The sequence below is a fragment of the Pseudoliparis swirei genome, chromosome 18 (assembly GCF_029220125.1).
Source record: "Pseudoliparis swirei isolate HS2019 ecotype Mariana Trench chromosome 18, NWPU_hadal_v1, whole genome shotgun sequence".
Classification (NCBI taxonomy): domain Eukaryota; kingdom Metazoa; phylum Chordata; class Actinopteri; order Perciformes; family Liparidae; genus Pseudoliparis; species Pseudoliparis swirei.
The window spans coordinates 22045979-22068806 of NC_079405.1; the positions used below are offsets into that span (position 1 = coordinate 22045979).

Genomic DNA, 22828 nt, shown 5'->3' on the forward strand with positions numbered 1-22828 from the left:
AATGAAAATGCTGAAGCAAATGATATGCCATTAAGTGACTTATAACCTCTCATTGTGCTCCGAGTACAACATCATAGCTTGTCCTTGATCATTCTCAGGAACATAGCAACAATACATACAGACGATAGCCAGCTTCCTCCAATGTATTTTCTCCTCCCGAGTAAATTACAAACTGTATTTCTAACAAAATAAAAGGAAAAAAAAAACCTATCCTTTTTTATAATAACCTAGTTATATGCTTGTGAATGTGTTTGACGAAAGCTGCGGCTGGCATTGTAAAGTAAGACTTTGTCAGCGTCGGCTTTGATTACGAGAGAAGAGACGAAAAGTGACGTGAAGGTGAAACATGAAGACGAAGCTGCCCTGAAAGGTTGGAGACACTGATTTTGAGACCCCTAGGCTGAAAAGCCAACACGGATTGGTCTCCCAGGTTGCCTCGAATGGCGACTCGCATTCAATAGGTCGGTTCGGTTGAACGAGCCAGATGCAAAAAACAAATAAAAAATGGTGTAATCTGCGTTCTCCATTAATCTTTAAGGGAAGCATATTTTCTTACAGATTACGGTACTGGTAGTTTTGTTGCATTCATTTTCGACTGCGTTAGGTTGAGTAAAATATCATGGTGTGACTGGAAGTAAGTATGTTTGTTACGTGACGTTAAACGTTTCGTGTATCTGAAGTATGTGATGTGTCAAAAACTATAATAATCCTGGAGAAAATGGGTTTTTCTTCAACGTTTTTGGTATGTCTGAGAATGTGATATCTTCAAGACCAGGCTAGATATAGACCCTCAAAGCCATCCTGATGGTAGCCAACAGGTAGACTTAGGACATGTTGCATAACGGGACATGATTACAAATCTGACATCACTCTACCTTCTTTAGGTTTGTCAATGGCAAATCTGAGGCAGAAACATTAAACTACCTTCTTTGTTTAAAATGGCAAGAAACATTAAACTCTCTAACTTATTTGTTTGTTACATTACATTCATTTCTTGATGACTTACCATAACTATAAACTCCACCAGCCTAATTCTACCTACCTAAACGTACCATTACCATAAAACCACGTGTTTCACTCTAAAATGTAATGATTTATGTTTAAGCAACCGTCTCCATTTTGTCCCCAAAAAGAGTCCCCCAGTCTGTGAATGTTTCATCAGATGTGGAGACGCACACACGCACACACACACACACAAACACACACGTATTGTGGATATAACACCAAAGGGATCTTTTCACTCCGGACAGCTTTATATTCAGATCAAATCAGTGCAGTTATGGAAGTATCAACCGGTTTAATTTGATTTACCTCAATTAGACAACAAATTGAGTGCTCATTCTCTCTTGCTCTATGATTCACATGAATGAATGCTGACGATTTTAAATATTGCAGCATTTCTTTTGAAGATGCTTTGCTTAATTGTTTCCCTTTCTATAAACACATTTGCTATTTAGTTGGTTTTCTTCTTGTCTTTTTTTCTGTGTTTTCTTCCGTGTGTATTGCCGGCCAGGATACTTTCTGCTTATTTTGATACATCCTAGGTTACACACCAGACAGCTGCCCAGGTGGGTTGAAGGAGCATCTTAAGCAACAGGGAGAGCAGTTATCCTCCCAGCACTCCACCATAAGGGAGAATAACTGTATAGTTTCACCCTAATGTAGTGCTCTGCCCTGCTGCTACTCTCCACATCCCACAATGCAAAGCATAGAAGATGGACTCATTTTTCTCCAGAGGAAATCGTTTACTGTGTGTAGTGATAAAGGTATCACACCAGTTATTAGCCATGTATTACCCTGACTGTGAGAATACATTTCTTAGTGTACTAGAGATTAGATGGGGCTCCTTGCACTCATTGTAAACAATGGCTTACTCGTACTGTATGTCTAAAAGAACCATATCAAATGGAATTAAAGTATTACATTATTCTTTAATGAGAAATAAATGGAACATTTGAATAGTTTGTCAACCAAATTCCCCAAATAAAACTTTCTCACTTCGGTATGCAGATATTTCGTGAGCATGAAAGCTTATTCTGGACCTTACTACCAAATAGTATTTTGACAAAAACAACAACATCTTAACTCGATGTCTCCAAGCTTTCAACCTCATCTCATGTCCTTCCGCAGAAGACTCAGACAGAGTCCACACTACTTTTTAATTTTTCCGTCTCCATTTTAAAAGCACAAATCTCTTGCTACCTTTACACTGAGCGTCCACACTAGGTCGGAGTATTAGAGCACCGAAGATGGGGGAGTTTGAAAGCGCTCCCGAGGAAGGATATATTTGAAAACTCTGGGGTTACGTCCTGGTCTGGACAGGCGTAAACGGAGAAGTTTAGAAACGATAACGTAGACTCCCGTATTTGCTACTTGATTGGGTCTTCGCAGTCACGATGTACCCTTACCTCATTAGTCACGCCCCCATCACATGATTCTGAGCAGCAGTTCAACCTCGTTTTCTGAAACTAAACCAACTGCCGTGTGTAGAAAATCTCCTTCCTATTGTACGTGAATTGTCATGGAATACACTATGCGTAGTAGTTTACTTTTTTTATTATGAGGGAACATTTGCAAGATAATGAGCTCTATGTGTTTTTCATTGCGTGTCGTATTTAAATGAAAATGGAATTTCTTCTGTCTGTCGCGTGCTAAGGTCATATGCCAACTAATCAATTGAGGAGAAAGATGGAGCTATTCGTACTAATTTTCCAACATGTCACATGGCTGCGTGGTCAGGACCCGTTGGTGTCACTGCTATACAAGTATGAGTTGTCCATCCTTACGTCTCACAGTAAGCGCCCTGGACATAAACACTGCATCAGTGCTTAGAGGGCACTTTAATTCACTGAGAGCATTTTGGCAACTCAGCAAAACAACTCAGTGGGAAGACCTGACTTGTCATAGCGTGACATGAAGCTAGTATAGAGTGTACGTGATCTCAATTAGGTTTCTTCAGTCCTGGTTTGTTTTCAAAATATATGTACTTCAAGTATACCAACAATAATGTACCCATGTTGATGTATGACCCTTTTTCACGCCACCACTGGCATTGACAAAATATGTTCACTTCCTGCCATCTATTATCCTTTTACCTGTTCGTTTTTGTTTTCTTCTTCTGTGGGATGGTTTCAGTCTTGGTTTTGAGATATGGTATTATTCGACTAGGTTATGTTTAGCAAAATAATTTTGTTTGTGGTAAATAAGTATTCATTATGTAGGCTAATTACTTAGGCTACATGACTCGATGTGACTTAAGTAAAGTACTTAAAGTAACATACCTACTTAACTTAAGATAAGTCCACTATTGCTTTTGGTCTTACAAGGGACACAGACTGGGGACTCCTGGGTTAAAGTCCTGTGCTTTTTTTTCCCAGCTCTGCTATGTCCTCCCCTGGCTGCAACATTTTCCGGCATAAGGGGTTGCTTTGTATCGTAAGGACAGTGTGTAATATACATGTATCTAAATCTGTGGTCAAACAGTTTGCGTTGCTGCTTCCAAAGATGAATCCATCAAAATAACCTCTTTTTCATCTGAGTGAACTAATTGCCTCTCACTCTTCTCAGAATTGTTTGTTGTTACTGGTTGACCTGAAATGGGATATGCTTAATCCTCTCCCTCCTGTGCAACTTCAATTGGATGCTTTCAATCTCTTCCAGATTGTGCAGGCTCGCACCAGATTATAACTCTAAGTCTCTGGAAAATGGAACACAAAATTATATTATTTTCACCAATTGACCAACCAAGTATGCATCCGCCGTTTTGAAGACGTTAATGACCATTGTAGAACTGCTTCTGTACTCACGGACACACACACACACACACACACACACTCACACACTATCTGCTGGCAGACTGCCCATATTGCTGTTTGGTAGTCTGCTCACAGGGGTAATGATAGTATCTTGCAATAAGACTGAAGGTTCATTTTCATTCCATCATGCGCATGGCAAATTAAGGCCAGAGTAGGACTAATATTGTACATTGCCCTCCATTAAATGCGCTATTTACTTCTGCTCCATAACAGTCTTCCTCCACCAGCAGACATTGTCTTTCACAAGTAATTTCATTTCAGGTTAATTTCATGAACTAATTATGTGTTGTGCTTAAGAATCTGCCGTGTCTCTTCTCTATAAAATAGATGTTGTTGAATGATAGGCCGTGAAGAATTCACATCCCTACAGAAGGCCTGTGGTTTGTATTTATATATTATGAAGAACAAAAACCAACACGACTAAAATTCAGTTATGTTGTATAGTGAGGCTGTGTGTGCGTATCCAGGTATCGTATGTGCTGGTGTAAGTACACAGTCGTATCACCATTTCAGTTCTACAAGCAGAAGTTTGTTGTTTTCTATGCCTAAAGAAAAAAGACCAAAGCAAAACCGATGCTCCTGGTTTTCTTTCATCTTCTGCATCCACAATATAGAAATGCCGTGACAGTTACATACATACAGCTTTTCCAAAAGAAATGTTAATCAAGTTTGGGGGAAATAATTGACAATCTACTACTTGTACATACATTTCCCCACTTTCATCATGCATTTTCATCACTTATTGTTTTCCAATTATTTGTTGTTACTCCCACCCTTGAGGCCACTTTCTAGACATGATAAATGTCAGTTTTGTGTTGAGAATAATGAATGGGGGGAAAATGTGTTGTTAAATATCAAATGTGCTTTAAATCAATCTAATTACTTCTTGCTTGCTACGCTAGCAACAGAAGGTATACTGCATGTATATTACATTACATTAATTTCATTTAGCTGATGCTTTTATCCCAACAAATTACAATCATGTTACATTCATACACTGTAGACACGACGGCAGGGAACAATCCAGGGTTAAGTGTTTTGCTTAACCGGTTTCCCCTTCTGTTTTACATCCAGGATAAATCATTCAAATGCATATTGTAGACCAGGCCTATTCAACTAGCGGCCCGAGGGCCGGATGCGGCCCGTTTGAGTTTAACTACGGCCCGCAAGACTGCCTGCAAATCAGTACAGCTTGGTAAGAAAAAATAAAACTGACGGACACGCCTCTTTTATACATTGAGACATCTAACCCAGAGCCATTGAGTTGCACTGTTGCCTCAACCAAACCTGTGTGGTTACATCTTTGTTACGCACCCGTGTTGGTTGCCGTTGTTACACCCCTACTGGTTTTCAAACCTACTGGTTTCCCTACGCGTGCCTGCGTTGTGTTCTCTTAACATCTGCAGCGGGGCTCTGTCTCGCTCGCCAGATTCGTCACACATTCACAAACATATTGCTGGAGATCTTCAAGCCACCTTTCATATCCATTTCAGCGATTACAATTGTATAAGTGAGCAGTGCATCACAGCCACGTATGAAGAAATACATTTTCGAAAAAATAAAAATAAAAAGATCGCCCGACCTGGTTTCGATCTCTTTCACGCAAAAGGAGTCTGCACTCAAAGTCATGCAGTCTGTGCGCTGCGCCACCAGATATTAGTGTCAACCCAAGTAATTTATATATTGATCCATTAAGTCACATTTCTTATGTTTTCATGGGAACAGTTTGGTTGAAGGGATCCGAAACAACTGGTTACCTTGAGCGGATATTTACACTTTGAAACATGTTTATAGTGATGCTTGTTCTCAACACTTTTGCCACACAATAGCGACGCATTTTCGTGTGTGACCGTTTACCTGTGGAAATATACATTACTGTTTTTCATTTTTAGCCATTATTTGATCAATATTCTGTGCGGCCCTCACACCCCCCGTGATTTTCTTATTCGGCCCACTTGCGACTGAAGTTGAATAGCCCTGTTGTAGACCATTCTGTCTGTCGAAAAAGGAGATATTTATTCAGGGAGTGCAGTGAGTGACAGTGTGGGCTCCATGGTTGGATCAGAGAACTTGAAGAAAGTGGGGAGCTGGGCTTAGCAAAAGGTAAATTCCTGAAATATTCACATTCCTGTAATCAGTGAAGTAATGTTTATTACCCGGGCTCATGAACGGAGTCCGGCTCCCTCACTATCCATCCCCAGGCCACTCCCCTGCACACCTCTTTATACTTAATATTTAACATCTAATTTAGCATTACACTTTGACACACACACTTACAGTACCCTGTCTATAGCACTGTTATCTGTTTGTGCACTTTGTTTTATCTTATACCATTGTAAATGTAATGTTTAAATTCTTGCACTATGTTGACTGATGATTATTGTTTTGTTTGTCTGTCTAATGTACACACCAGCCGCCATTTTGAATTCTCCGTGTGTCTAACACACGTAGCAAATCATTGTGTCTGATTCTAAATAACAGCCAGACACTTTCAGTGACCGTGTTTACATGCATTCGAATAACTGGCTTAGTCGGACTGAAATCGAATTATCCGTTTCATGTAAACACCTTTGTTCGACTATGTGCGGTCCGACTACGATCCGATTAACACCCCTGGATAACTCGATCCGATCCGGTTGATAATTCGACTATCGCGGCATGTAACGGTGAATTGGATTAGGAACTGGACTTTGCGTCTTTGCGCATGCTTGAGATCCGCCGCCTCCCCCCTCCCTCCCATGTCGTGACCCGGAAGTCGAAAGAGACGATAAGTTGTCACTGCCGGGAGCCTGGCCGGCAGAAATTATGATGATTATTAACATCATGCAAGAATAGTAGAGGGATGTAGCTTCGCCTTGCTCTCTGTTCGCCATCTTTCTCGAAATGTTGTTGTTGTTGTTGTTGGTTGTTGTTGGTAGTGGTGAAGAGGTCAAGCGGAAATGACTGTATCACCACGAGTTGTAATGAAAACAGCGCCACCTATCGTATCGGATATGACATGCTTTCGGCCAATGATTCGAATTACTCACTGCCATGTATATTGGGATAATAGCAGATCCCCCAAAAGATAGCATAGTCCGACTAAAGCAAGATTCGAATTATACCATCATGTAAACGCACTGAGTGACACTGCAATCCCAACGGCAACAGCTTACACTGCCTTTAAAAGACCAAACTACTCGCATATACCATATAGATCTAACTTGAGTATCATATAGAAGTGCAACTGCATGAGGAACATGGGCAGTAAGGAATTAATACGCCATCCTTCACAATAACGGAATAATAAACTCGCTTTATCATCACCATGTTTGGCCATAGGACAAGGCCTCTCAGCCTTTGTGGCCAAAATGTCTTGTAAAGATGTTTGCAGTGGCAGGTAGTGCCATTACGTTAGTTTTATAACTCTAATAGGAGGGAAGTGTTTGTTCCCAAACGGTACATGCTGCAAAATGAGTTTCAAAAGCTGTAACTCTCCGTATCCTTCGTGCCAAGCACTTGAATAATTAGTATTGATCAGCTGTCCTTTCAAGTCCAGCAAGAGGTATCGCGGTCCCTTTATTAAACATTTATCTTTGTATGCTTAAAGACCCTTTTCACGGCTAGATTTCATCTTTGTTGCCCTTTCTTATGTACTCTGTGTATTTATTTGTCGGTTTAATTTCACAAAAAGTCACTTTTGAGTGAACCAAGTCACATGACCTGAACAGAACATGGATTTTGTAATATGTATAGTCGGTCTGAAGTCTCTCTCCGATGAAATGATTTTGTGGTCGGAGGCTTTGTGTAATTGGGTTGTAGCTACGTTCTATTCTCGTGAGCACAATATCTCAAGAATGCCTGAAGAGAATTTCTTCACATTTGGAGCACACGTCCAACTAATGGTCTCTTGCAGGGTTGCAGAATAATTTCCCCTTACTGGCAGTTGAAAAGCAACAACTCGGCATCATGATTTAAACCCTCCACAAGTTTGAAATAAAGACTTCTTGAATGTTTTGGCCGGTTTAACTTCCCGAGGCTAAAACCTAAAAGTGAAGAGGGATTCTTCCAGAAAGTAATTTCGAACCAGTTAATTCAGTACTCCGTCAGTTGGCCGGGTTTTTGATTAATATTTTCGCCGCGAGTAACACAGATTTCTGGCTGTGAACAACAAATGTCACTTGGCTATAGTGAAGGGTGAATAGTGCAGTAGATACCAACACAGCCCAGTTAATTATCAGCGTACAGCGGTTCCAAATGCCAATCAAAAAGGTTCATGAAATCAATTGATAAAGTATCACTCTATACACATCACTACTATTGTTAATTCCTCAGTATTTTCATCACTTTTATTGTTTTTCAATTATCAAGTTTCAAGTTTTTTTTGTATTGTCACATCCCCTTTTATTTGTTGTTACTCTTACGATTGAGGCCACTTTCTTTAACACACACAGGGATTTCGAGGTAATTTAACCCTTGTGTTGCCTTAGGGTCATTTTGACCCGAATCAATATTACACCCTCCCCCCGCCTTTGGGTCATTTTGACCCGATTCAATGTTTCACCCTCCTGTTACCTTTATATTTACTAACATATTTTACCTTTTGGGTTCAATTTGACGCCAGCAATTAAAACCTCCAGAAAATTATTAGAATTAATATTGTTTTCCAAGTTTAAGTGTGAGGCACTTTATGTTTGTTTGTTGACTACCGAAAGAACACCGACATTAAACATTGAATGGGGTCAAATTAATCCTAAAGCGGGGAGGTGTGTAATTGATTTCAAAAAAAATAAGGCAACACAAGGGTTAAAGGACATTCAAAACAGGATTTAAAAAAGAAAATAAAGTATCGATAGCAGTGTCAGACATATCGATACACTATTGCTAAAATAATTATCGCGATAGTAAGCTATATCGATATTTTTGCACAGCCCTACTTTTGCAGCTTTGTAGCTATAATTGTGAACATAGCATAACACAACGGCGTTGGCATGGTCGTGTGCGTGTCGGCCTGCCATGCCCATTGTTCTCGGCGACTACCTCCGCTGCCGGCTTAGCTCTGGGGCAACAATGCGCTACACACTTTTTTTTTTTATATATGATTTATTTGTAGAAATTACAAAACAAGACTTAAAGTACAATATACCTCACAAATAAGGAGTGAAAGGATAACATATCACAGTCAAATGGTGAGGATACACATTACAGCCCCCCCTCCCCTCCCTTTCCCAAAACAAATAGACAACACGACAATTTGATAGACAAACAGAAAATAAAGTTATAAAACCCAACATCAACAACTGGCTGTGGAATGCTTGGAGTGACAGATAATATTTTGGCCACCTTCTCTGACCTTCAACTCTCAATGCGCTACACACTTACCCACACTTAACCCACTAACGTGTTTTATCACCTCGGCAACTTTCAACATTCATGCCATTTTCTTTTGAATTAATCAAATGACAACCGCCAAACGCCGACCGTTTAATTTCCTACTTTCATTTAATTTCTACATTTTCTTTTACCCTAATTGGCTCCGTGGCTTATTATTTATTTGAAGCTAGAAAGTCCAGGACATTTCATATTCATTCATATGGGATATTTCATTTTCCAAATGGTCTAATGTCTCTGTAAATGCAGTGTGGGTCTGCAGCCTGGCCTCTGATTCGTATCCCTATTGGCGTCCATGGCTGCTACAGAGAGCTGACCCTCCCAATCGTCCTTGTCTCCTTTGCCCAGTATGTAAAAAAAGGTTAATTTCCTCACCCCCCGTTTGGTAGAACAACTGCAAATGTAATTGACACAGGATGAAAAACAAATGAAGTCCTTGGCTGTGAGACAACCTGCCGTACTGTAGCGAAAGCTTCTTTTTATTCCTCCCTAGCGACTAGCAACAGGGCTTTAACAGCAATAAAATATGAGAGCGCTTGAATTCATTGGCTTTTCACACTTTTCAAGCAAAACCACATTCTCCTCGTCCCACTTTTGTGCACGCAAGGATTTGAGATGTTACTTTGGCTCTTACACCTAGTAGAAACTTGTTTTATATTTTATAAGTGTCAAAGCATGAAGGTTTCTTATACACCGGTGCATTGTGAGATGATTCAATTTGGTTGCAGTGAATTTCTTGGGGTCATGTAATGAAACCCACTTACTGTCAGGCTCGTATCATTTAATTGGCTTGGCTGCAGCCCCCTGCCGCCACTTCATTACAGCGGGCCTGGCTTGCGTTTGCCCACACTGCTATCCAAGATTCTTGGCGTTCCCGATGCAGCGACTGGGAAATCTCCACCAGTTTGTGACTTCGTTGGTTTTTGGTTTGAATTCCATTTTTTTATTGTAGCCTGAAATCAACGGAGAATAGACTGGAGGTAATTTTCACCCGGATTGTGTTTCCAGATGAAAGGTTGAGGCGCCGGGGTAGAAGCGCGTGCAGCCCCATTCATCTGTGATTATTAAAACTGTACACTTGATTGAAAAGCTCTGGGGGTCTAGAAAAATGTTAATTACACTAATCCCTTCTTTGATTGGACTGACAGCTGCTGGAGCCCAGTTGATTTCCAGGGAGGCACGTTTGACACAATATGCTGTAGCTGCAGCTTTTCTACAAGCATTCATTTTTCATCAGCCTTTTCTTCCTTTTTTTGGGGTTCTACCACCAGATGTATTGATTTTTGAGTTGAAGTCGGCGAAATTCAACACAGAGTAGTTATATTTATGTCATTGTGGGAGAATCTCTTGAGTGATTTGTTATGGTGCAATGGAGGAGAAGCATATTTGATGACAATTGGCTGTTTGTCACAACTGTGGTCTATTGGTATTTTCTACTTTTCTTCCCAAGTTAATAACTAAGATCTGGGCATACATCGACATCATTTAAAAAAAAAAACTTGACTGGGCAAGACACACAATCAGTTCTAACAATCATACAAGGTGTTTTTAATCAAACCCAGCCATGCTTATTAGGTAGATAATTGGTCAAATGATAACCGATGGCCATGGTGAACATCCATCACAGTTTGAATACTCTGATTATAGTTACTACATTAAGTGAAGTTGAGGGATTATTACTACCAAAACCTTCGGTATGCTTTGGCTAAGCTATACTTTTGTCCGCTCCAACAGCGGTTTGTGTCTATGATGTTAAGATTTTCCTTTTGGTTGAATCCCACCTCCGTAAATGACTGGATCCCTCGCTGAAAATGTTACATCCCCAAAATGTTGCCAGATTGAGACCCCCAGGAACGTGTATGTTGGCTGGAAAGGCATAATGTTGGCTTGGTTTTTCATTGTGCGGTGGATTTATTATTATTTTCAATATTAATGATGAGGTTTTTTGAACCAACCTGGCAACACTGCAGTAGAAGACTTCATGACTAGGCTGAACAACCACCTGCTGACTTCTTCATATTGTAGATGAACAATGAGATGCAAATGGTATTGTGACATAAGATTAGAGGAATATCTATTGGAGCCTGGCAGGCAGTCTTCATCACACCAAAGTTATTGTACAATGTCTGGACATTACGTCACTAGTTTTTATGTTGTCATGACCTCGATCATTATGTGTTATAGGTTATGGATCGTACGACATATGATTGTACGATGTATGAACTTGAACTCAACCATTTTTACGTTATCGACTTGTTATACGATTGTACGATATATGGACATGACCTTGACCATATTTACGTTATTAACCTATCGTACGATAAATGGACATTACGTGAGAATTTTAACATAATTGACTTAACGTAGATGACAGCTGATTTAATAGATTATTAGTACATATACTCACTTTGTAAATATACTATATGAAACAACTCTTCAACACTCTTTTATTTGCTCCCATTAAAAAGCAATCATCTCATGCAACGTGGCTTGATCCTTCATTTTCCCTTCAACTAGTCAGACGTTGTGTCCGTTGTCCCTTTCACATCCGGCACTTTCATGCACTCCTAACAGTTGCCCTTTCTGCATGCTCCTTCTTTCAGCTTTAAGAAAAAGGGTCAGGTGATGAGGGTCCATCAGGAAGGAAGGAGGATACAGCAGCAATGTAGAATGTTGGTGATGCTGTCTTGATTTATTTTTAGGTGAATTTCCTGTTTAGATTGTCTCAGGAATGACCTTCAACCATTTCGCTTTAAAGAGTTGGCTCACTCAAATAATTGTTTTACTATTTATTTTATTTGTCCAGGTTTTGAGATATCCGTCTCTGATCTTTGCCCCAATCAACAAAGATGGATACATTCCATTTCTGGTGATTGAAAAATGTAATTTAAAAAAATGCAACAATAACCTCCGTTTCAAATCTCTTGTGTTTTAATCCACAAATTTGTCGATATAAATTTCACAGTCAGAAATATTGCACCAAAAAGCTTGTGGCTGAGGTTAAAAAGTTGTTGGTGTAGAGACAACCAAAATATGACTAATAAAATACTAAAATATGAGTGCAATGGAAACTGTTTTAAATGTTACTCAAGCTCCTCTCAAATACCGTGAGAAAAAAAACATGGCAATTAACTTTGGTCCTATTTGTTCGTTCATAACTAATAAATCAACAAATAAAACCCATTTGCCTAACCTGGCGCATGAAGCAAAACGTTGAAACCTTTTATATTGATGAATTCAAAACGATACAGCTCTCTGGAGAGGACCGCATTCAATATGTTCGGCAACTAAATTATGCATCGCAATCCAGCCCATCCCATAATGCACCTGGAGCTGCTGCCGCCATTGTCTAGCAATGATAACTTCGGCCCTAATGTGGCCTGCTTTGTAACTGGAGCCAAATTGTGTGGAATCCTCAGATGATATCGTTAACCGCCTTTTATCGGTCCACCGATCTTAATCTCTGCGACTATCTCATCTTTCCAACATGAGGTAGTCTTAAAACCGTTGTCAGTTTGTTTTCATGGGGAGTCTCACGCTTTCACTTGCGCTGCTGACCGGAGAGGATACATCCAGTCACGGTCCATTCCCATCTGCAGTCTCCTTGTTTACGATCCACCATTGATTTAGCTTTTGACCAAAGGACGGGCTCTTCTTTGTGCCCGTCTCACTCTTGACAGCTTCTGATTCCCTTAAAACGCGTCGTCTTGTTTTTCAACCGGTTCTTGTTAACCGACCTCACTCATTCCTCCCCAGCACCTGCTCCGTGTGTCGGTTGTAAAACGGCAGGTGCAAAGTAGAACATCTGACGTTCAGAAGGGTCTCATCAAAGCAGCGTCGTACAGGCGGGGTACCGTTCCGCCATTTTCTGAAGGATTTGTCATGCCCTGCCGGCTTTTGCCTGGACAAACAGGGCATGGCTGAAGGTGTCAAAGCGCGTCTGATTGACTCACCGGTGTGATAGATCATTCTGATTTAAGGAAGGATTTAGCGGCGGGAGCAAAGAAAACGTCCTGCTGAAGCGAGGAAAGAGTCCTATTAGCTGGATGTGCCGGGCTATGAAAGACCTGGGCATAATGAGGGAGCCTGTCAAACCGAGGAGGGCTGGCTGGTTATTCTGCTGTTGGACCGGCTGAGACAGTAGAGCCCTTCCCTCCCCCAACAAGTACATTTGACGGACATTGCAGAAAGTTTGCCATGAGTGCATCCAGCCTTTTTCAAGGATATAATTTTCCACCTCCAGTTTTTTTCCTCTTAGCGAATTTAGAGGATCTGTCCGGCTGTGAGACCACTGGGCCGTGGACATGATAATCCTTAGGAAGTACGTTGACCCACAGTCATGCTGCCATCTGTCATGACACGCACGCCTGGCTGCACATCTGGCCAATGTCAAAGAAACCAAATGGTTTGTTTTTGCTTCGTTCCTTTGCTTCAATCTGGGGTTTATACCACAAAATGAGATGCACAAAGACAACAACAACAAAAAAGGCCATCTCTGATGCTGAGGGAAACAGGTTCCCCTTAAAATAGATTGAAAGTATGACGAGCGTTTCTTGGCAGCGTCGATGGAAAGTGCATAATTCATTTGGCTTGTAAATGAGCACACTCCTCGAATAAATGTGTGACTGGAGGAGTTTTTGTGTTGAGTGGTTGTCTGATGGGTTGGGCTTCTCCGTCTGATTGCAGCTGGGATTTAACTGTCTTTGACCTGCTGGTCTGGAAAAGCAAAGAAGGCAGTTTCACTAGTTTAATTGGCAGCTAAGCTTTGAACTGCAGTTACTTCTGCATGAGACCGTTCTTTAGCCAAATGTAATGTCGTGCTGTCGGTGCAGTTTCATTTCTCATTTTCACCCGCTCTGTGCAGCTTTGTGATTTTCACTTTTGGATGTTACTGGACTTTAGTTCCTATCATCAAGGCAAATTAATATTTCGACGCAAACCGTTGAATTAAAAAAAAATTTTAGGTCAGTATTTCACTTTTAGTCCCCTGCCTCTCTTGATTGATGTCTTTCTCATCCACAGATCTGAAAGCGGATGTTCAAGAAGTGTCAGGTATGTGCTGCCCAAATTTCCCTACAAACATTCTCATTGGGTTTTTACTCCATTCTTCGTCGCATGTCCATCCAACCAAAAGCCAATCAGCTTTTCTCTGAATCTGTGGGGGACTTTTTCTGCTGTGCACCCTCACCCATCAGTTCCACCGTGTCCAGATACGATTGTTGTGCTTCCTTGCAGCATCTCCTCTGGGATTCTCTTCTTTGCCTGACAGATTTAGTCTCTGGGTATTTTAACCAGGGAGTTGTTTTGTTTCGAGGTAACAATCCAGTGACTTTGCACAGTCATCGGTACATATCTTTGAGTTGAGCCAAAACTGCGGCCAACATTAACATATGTTATGCACTCTTGATTATATATAATATTGGCTATGGTTAGAAACACAGGATATGGACAAATAATGCACACACCACTGCTTTTATATTTGATTGAACCATAGACTGTATATAATAACTAAATGTAGTAGGCATGATGCTACACATTGGTTTGTAGACTACGGGTTTGAAGCCTCAAGTTAGGCATGTATGCTGTCAACATTTTAGTTTTTTGCAACCATTGAATGGAGGTGAACTTATTTGGAAGGCGGAGGAGTGATGTAGAGATGATGTATACAGCTCTGGTCAGACATTACAAAATATAAGAAAAGGTAACAACAAAGGAATGAAATATACAAAAGTGACCCAAAAGTAGAAACTTGATGCACACCTATTGGCTCCATTTAAAAAAATTACACATTGCTTTCTGTCAAAGACACAAATCAACCAGAGCATGTTGGAAAAGGTCAAAAGTGTGGGGCTTTGTCTAAGATAGTGATCCACTAGATCAAAAGCTTTAGTGAGAAACATTGATTACTACTATCAGAAAGAGACACGGATGGATTTGAGTTTGTGGGAATATGTGTGTTTATGTCAAATGCATTGGATGAATGATGCCCAAAAGTCTGATTTGGAAATGGTTCTGAAATGGTTCAAATATGAAGTAGTCTCGAAGGTCTTTTCTGCTATCAATACTTAAGGAAACAAGCTGATGAGATTTGCAGAGCGGCAAACCATATTCATGCCTGCGGTCTCGCCTCTCTCTTTCTCTCCTGTTATAAAAAGTTACAAAAAAAGTAGGGCTGTGAAACGATTAAAATTTTTAATCGGATTAATCACAGGTTTTTGTGGATTAATCACAGGTTTTTGTGGATTAATCATGATTAATCACATATTACCGATATTCTCGGTATATTTTGTGAGAACATAGAGATTTATGACAAAAGACGGATATATATACATTTATACATTCTTCTATACAATGGTGCTGCAACTCAGCAGTTATTTAGCAGTTTTCTTCCATATGGAACATTAATACATCTTCATCCTAAACAGAATGTTTAACCCTCCTGTTACCTTTCGGGTCAATTTGACCCCATTCAATGTTTAATGTCGGTGTTCTTTGGGGTCAATTTGACCCCAGGCTGTTTTTCACTGTGTCAAACATATCAGAAATATCAACTTTTTTATTTATTTAAAGGGCTATTTAGGTAGTCAACAAACAAACATAAAGTACCTCACACTTAAACTTGGGAAGCAATATTAATTCTAATAATTTTCTGAGGTTTTAATTGCTGGGGTCAAATTGGACCAGAGGGTAAAATATGTTCGTAAATGTAAAGGTAACAGGAGGGTTAAACAGAGCATTTTTCTCTTGTTTGTCAACCATTAACTCCACCATGATACAATCTAAAGGTGGACAGATTGACAAGTGACTTTTTTGCTCGGTCCCGATGCGCGCACGGAGCTCTGTGGCGCGAGACGGAGATCGATAAGTGTTAACGCAACGCGAAGAGACAGAAATGACATGCTGCTGTGGAGATACGATCAACAACAGACGTTTAGTTTAATAAAAGAACAAAGACGTGCTATAGAGAACATGTCAGGGGGGCGGGCCAATCTTTTTTAATGTCATGCGATCTACCGACACTACGCGACTGGCAGGTCGCGATCGACGTGTTGAGACCCTGATCTACAGGAAGTAAAAGTCGTAACAAGGTTTTCGTAGGTGAACCTGCGGAAGGATCATTACCGATGAACAGACCGTCTGCATGAGAGCGGACATAGTTCAGATTGAAGTGGTGTATTGGAAGCTCATTTTGCAAGTGACTTTTTTTCGTCCCGACGACCAACAACAGACGGATTGGAAGCTCATTCTGCGCATGCGTTAAATGCGTTAAAAAAACAAACTAGTTAAACCTGTAATTGAATTAACTGAGTTAACGCGTTATTTTTCACAGCACTAAAAAAAAGATAAAATTACTCTATTGTCTTTGCACGAGAGGTTCATGCGATGCAGCATAACCCGCCTGTAAGGTTGATCGTTCAATCGCTACACAAACTTAGTGTACATTAGCAGCATCAAAAGTAAACCCCGGTCCCATTTACTTTTACAGCCAGTATGTTTTTAGGTGTAACAAACTCATCGGGCGAATAGCAGCCGAACCAGCCATGTATAGGTTGAGTATTTTCCAACCATTGAAGACTTTGAGGCTGAAACCAACTAGGTTATATAATATGAGGTATATTCTTTCACACAGGTTTGAAACCATTACAACTAGTCTCTACTCAATGGAAGTAGAAAGGGTTCTCTAAACACTATTAATGAAAAAGTCAATTGTTATTAGTTAATGCTCATGCACACTGGTCAAAAGGAATCCTTAAGCATTATAGATAAACACGTGACCATTTAGCAGTATCAATTCTAAATAGACAAATATACATTATGTAAAGCTTTAAGGTGCAATGAGTAAGATCTGGCCAGAATTAGATAATCAACGAACATCTCAACAGAATGTGAAGGTTTCAGTTAAAGAAGTCTTCGTGTTGTCTTGAAGGGATATCTACTGGATATCTACCGTCCTGTCTGGTACCTCAAGAGGCGATATTGAGTCACTGTAGTTTCCCGTCTGCCCTCATTCTAACATAAAAGATCAAAGAAGTCCAGCTTCCCCGAGGGCTTGTCCAACTGGCAGAAGCTACAGGGTCCGTGTGTTTTTAAACTTGGTTCATAGAGATACTTGTATGGTATTTCACTAAGAAAGAAGCCAGGTGTAATTACGAGGACACGTGAAACATAGGAGATGAGGGAATGATAATTACCATTTTTATAGTTAAGATAGGTAGTCGGCTTTTGAGAAAAGGAAAGAAAAAAAAGAAAAGAGCCTTCCATCGGCTATTTCATTGTGAAATTACAAAAACATACACGGTACTTGTCCATTTTAAGACGGCTCCTTTCTTCTTTGAACTTCTGATCTCCCTTCCAAAGAGCACCACTTGTTAGAACTTCTTGGCACGTCGTACGCTTCTTCTTTTTGAAGGTAGAAGGCGTTGTTGAAAAGACAGATCTTGAGTCTGTATTTAAAGACAGAAACAGAGTTGATGTCGTGACACAAGCTGGAAATGTGTCCTCCCTTTCTTTGCCTTCAAGCTCTCTTTGGAATGAATTTAGAGAATAAAGAGTTTTACAATAATGCCTCCGCTCAGGTACCAGCCTTCCCAGAATCCCTTGCTGCTCTGCCTGATGCGATTGTGGGCGAACGCATCTTTGACCATCTCTGGAGGTAGTTTGCATAATCGACTCTTGAATGCATCTTGGTTACATCTGCACCTGTTTTTTAAGTGTTTTTGCTTCGCATGATTCCAATCCAATCATGCAGGTGAAGATACTAGGTGAACAGGAAGTCTTCATAATAATTATGAACATGGGCGCGTGGCTATGTTTTAAAATGCAGGCGAAAACTTGGAAAGAGGCATAATTAGTGGTGATGGCAGCCTCCAGGTCTTCACCCAAAAAACTAAAATGTATTTTATATAAAAATGTGCTGCATTTTGGCACCACCTGAATTAAATTGAGAAAGAGCCACATAGATTAGCTAGATTCAGGCTGTTATGAAAAGCAAACTCATAATAGGTGAGTGAACCCAGTGTAAAACTCAATAATAAAACCAACGGGGCTAATGCCAAATATTCATAGACACGTTACACTCCAAGGCGAACGACAAACGTCCCACCTCCACAGCCAAATTAGGTCCGATCAGCGAGCTAACTTCAGGTTGACTGGCTGCGAAGTTGGATAACTTTGACTTGCGAATCAGGTCGGCATTTTAGCGACAGCACAATCCTAGTTTTGGCTTATTTAACCTATTTCTCATGCGTTTGAGTCCATGTGAAGAATGTGGACAAAAAGTCATAAAAATGGTCCAGTATTGAGGGAGAATGCTGCAAACGGTAGCCGCTAAACGGGCTGCAATGCAATCACTCGGCAAGTCTTTATCGTCAATGTAGGTCCACTAACAGTGACTCTAACCTTCCACTTTCTGATAGTGTCATGTGACTTGTTGCAAAAAGACGGCGGTGGAAATGTGAGAGGATGATTTTTTCTCTGACTGAGTGCTTCTTACCACCTTGTGTGTCAGTAACGCTGCATTGTTCTGAGACAAAGTGAGACGTCAGAGTAGAGATGGATTGAAAAGACCCGCACCCGGCTGACGCCGGAGTTATAAACTGTGGACACCTTGTTCTTTCCAAGTCAATCACAGGACGGCACAATGCTTTCATCACATTGATCGATGCTTCAGCTGGACAGGGCTGCGGCTGTGTGTGGCTGCAGGTCTGACGGAAGATAAGAGTGGATTTATCAATGAGAAATGAAAAACCGGGGTTCTTGTGTGTTGAATTTATCTCAATTTCTAGAAAAGTATTTTTGAGAAACCAATAATACAAAAACTGGCCTGAAAAGGGATTTTTTTTTTTAAACAATGTGTTGAACTATGTATGACATCAGCTTGATGAGCCAAAAATGCTAAACATATTTTGACGTATTTGAATGAATCACCCCATGTTACCATGCAATCTGGAAAATATTTGTTTTCTCGCCTGCGAAAAAAAATCTGAAGTGAATTCAAAAAATCATGCTCTCGGATTGAAAGAACATGCACTTGAATAAAGACAGGAAAAAAAGCTCCATATACGTGTGTGAAACTGTTCACCGTGGAGGCCTGCGGGAAAACCAGTTTTCTTCAAGAACTCAACGTAACACGGGGCGAGTAACTGACATACAAATGGTCATTTTGTGGGGTGAAGTATTCCTTTAAGGCCTCACCGCTTTACGAAGACGCGGGCACAGTGAGACCACACAGTCAAAGAAGATTTCATCAGCCTCTGAAATGGGAAGGAATTGAATTGTCGACAGTGACGCATCGCTCTCTTTATTGGCTCAAGGATTAAGTCTCGTGAGATTATGCTTGGGAAAGATATTAAGCCGTGTAACGGCTTTCCGTGCAATAACAGACCGAACTTCATCGTGCTTTAGAAATGGAATTACCTCGGCTCTAAACAGTAGACCCACTTAAACAGTAGACAATGTCGAATATATGGGAGGGTTGGGGCTCTGCGTGTGGTAGATGATGGTCATCACCCCTCGCTCCAGAGATGACTTTTAGTTGTACTGCTCCACTTTACATGCCATTTGCCAACTCCTGTGTGAGACACCCTGACTCCATTGTGTCAGGAATGTCTTCCTGAGAGCTCCTGAACGGGGCGGTTTTTTATTGTAGCGCTGTTTTGAGGAAACTGTCGGAAAGCAGACTGATAACGCCAGAGTGGAGCTTCAAACTCTGTGTGAAGTCACTGTGCTGACAGCACAATTACTTCTTTGTCTTTTGGCCATAGAAGCTAACCAATTACAAAATATACCTGCCACTCACACTTTCACCAGCTAGCTGGGTTTTTACTATCGTAAACTGGCACACTGGCGGCACAGCGTGTGTCCGGCCGAAGGGCGTAACGTGTATTGCTGCATTTTAATATTTAGCAGCAGGTGGGTGGAGGTAAATAATTTGCCACAACCCTCGAGGTTACACTTTTTACAGATCTGTCAAGGAATGGACTGTGTTAAGCAAATACTTAAACAGCTAGATTTGGCGAAAAAGACTGAAAGGATTGGATTAGCATACAAGGATTCAGCTTGTAGACATGCCCCCCCCCCTTTCCTAAACATAGATTAAAATAAAGTCCTTGTAAAGGGACATCTGAAATTCAGAGCCTGTCCAAACCGTCGTTTCCAATAAATCTTCAAGCAAATTTAAATAAATTTTAAATGTTGCAAAAAACAAAATAATGTCCTTGTTCCGACAACATTTGACTGCAGCATAATTTGTAAAGAATATGCCGCTATATGCTTCATAAGACTGGTGGGCGGCCGTGGGTCAGTGGTGAGCAGAGTCGTCCTTCAATCGGCGGATCCGTTCCCCGGCCCATGTCATTGTGTCCTTGGGCAAGGCACTTAACCCTAAATTGCTCCCGTAGCTGTGCCTCCGATGTGTAAGTGTTAGTTACTCCTGATGGGCAGGTGGCACCTTAGCCATTGCCATCAGTGTCTGAAGGAGGTGTGAAGGAGTGAATGATGACGAGTAGTGTTAAAGCACTTTGAGTGGTCAGAAGACGAGACAAGTGCTTTACACGTATAGGTCCATTTACCATTTACTGTAATATGATAGTAAATCGAGTAGAAGAACTAGAGGTTGCGAACCGGTGACAAAACAAGTTTTTTTAAATGGACAGAGGTCTTCAAGAATTAGTTTCAATTGGGTACATTTTGATTGTTTTTTATGTCAGACAGTTTTGGCCATAGATCATGTTGCCCAGAGATGAAGACGAGCATACGGTGGTTATGGAATGTCCTAGAATACTCTAACGGAAACAACTGTTCATATAACTGGTCAAATGAGTTGAATGTTCAGAATATATTTGAGTCGGGCGTTTCCATGTCACATTTAGTGCATTAACTCTTTTTTGACTCAGGCAAAAACCACCTCAAGCGAACGTGAAAAGATAATTTTCAGTCGACATGAAAGGAGTAATTTAAATTCAAGTTAACATTTAAAATGATATAACTCATTGAAGTGTCTTTTTGTATGGGCATGCTGCTTTGTAGCTTACAATAAGTGTATCAGTCCCATCTGAGCTTGTTATAATTGCGTTATTGCTATTTTCAATGGATATGCTACACTGTGCATTGGTATGATTTATGGTAAGCTTCATAACTCATTCTCCTATTGGGGACGATAAAGGTTAACTCAACTTTAATGGATCGACTTGTCGATTTATAACTTCTGTAAAACGAAATCTCGGATTTTGGTATCTCTAGCAGCGCGACCATACCCTTTAAGATTTTTAAATGCATTGTTATATTTGGTTTGCTCACTGGCTACACCACAATGCTTTGGTACTGATTATGACACTGCTCGCTGTATTTTTACTACACTACTAGGCTTTTACTTTACATGCATAGTTTCTGGTCCAGGGTAGGAAATTTACATATTTTTTAGTGGCCGCTTTTTTTACACTGACTGAAATCCAGAGGCATTTAAAATGAAATTGGGGTACATTTTTGAAACTTGTGAAATAACATTGAACCTGTTTTAGGCTTACGGTATATGAGCAATTTTCAGAAAAATCGCAATAATAAGACTATACGGCAGTAGTCTACAGATTCAAAGTGTTTTCTTTGATAAAAAACAAACAGAAAACATTAATCAGACAATCCTATTCAATTGTGTTCTTATATCTTTTTGGTTCTTAATTGTTATTACAATTTTCTTAACAATTACAATTATAACTTATTTCTTTGTTTTTTATTCAAAATTAAATTTCTTGATTTTTTTTGGGTACAGTACAGGCAATACAGATAGAAAACGCATAGCAAAGAACAAAAAGAAAACGCTATTAAATTATCAGAATTATTAGAGGAAATTATGAGGGCATTTTTTGCCCCTCCTCGTGATATCAGGGGCAAAATTATATTTCTTGGGGGCAGTTGTGCCTTTTTCCCTCGTGTATTTCTGACGCTGTGTATAATAGACCAGAAACTTTTTCTCTCCGTGCATAGTTTCTGGTCTTTATATCTGTTTTTTGTTCTGACATTACTCAACAAAAACTAATACATTTTATGGAAATTAGAATGCTCCTCATTCCTTATTCAATTTCGATGTTGATGTTTTTTTTTTATGTTTCTCTACTTTCACACAATGCTCTCAAACTCCCGCTACCTCTTCAATTTAATGAAAGCCTCAAGAAACAAAAGTAATTTTGTTTGCTGCCTTTGTTGGGAAAGTAAAATGGCAGCGCTCACTAATAATGCATTTGAATATGACCTGCAGTCAAATGGTTTATTATTCCAAAAGCATCTATGTCTTTACAAGCTCAGGTTCAGGAACATATTGATTTCGAAAGTTATATTGAGTTTTTTGGAGGACCAACATAACACTTTTTTTCAGCATCAACATGCTGCTCTTTAATTGTTTGACCACCTTGTCAGAGAAGCATTGTTGATATTAACATTCATGGAGTTCAAGCTACCAGATGGTGTGATGGGGCTCATTGTGCCACCCTCCTACGGAGCCCTTTTCGTCCCGTTTCACCTCCATTGTTTTAGTTTAACAGGCCACATCTTTATCTCTTATGAATTTGTTTCTTTTAACGGCAACAATCGTGTGTTTTTTTCAGCAAACAAGGTCTGATATGATAAAAACATTGTCTACCATCTGGTGG

The 22828-nt window shown here is 40.2% G+C and overlaps 1 protein-coding gene across 3 annotated transcripts in view; it reads left to right on the plus strand.

The window, feature by feature from the left end:
• The window catches only part of iqsec1b (IQ motif and Sec7 domain ArfGEF 1b), a 208261-nt gene that overhangs the window by 33740 nt on the left and 151693 nt on the right, over window positions 1-22828 (plus strand). For 2 of the 3 annotated variants that reach the window (XM_056438397.1, XM_056438404.1), the window contains exon 2: window positions 14208-14237. The exons of the other annotated variant lie outside the window; for it this stretch is intronic. In XM_056438397.1, the coding sequence (XP_056294372.1) occupies window positions 14208-14237 (30 nt within the window). The remainder of the gene's footprint in view (window positions 1-14207; window positions 14238-22828) is intronic. 3 annotated transcript variants of the gene reach the window in all.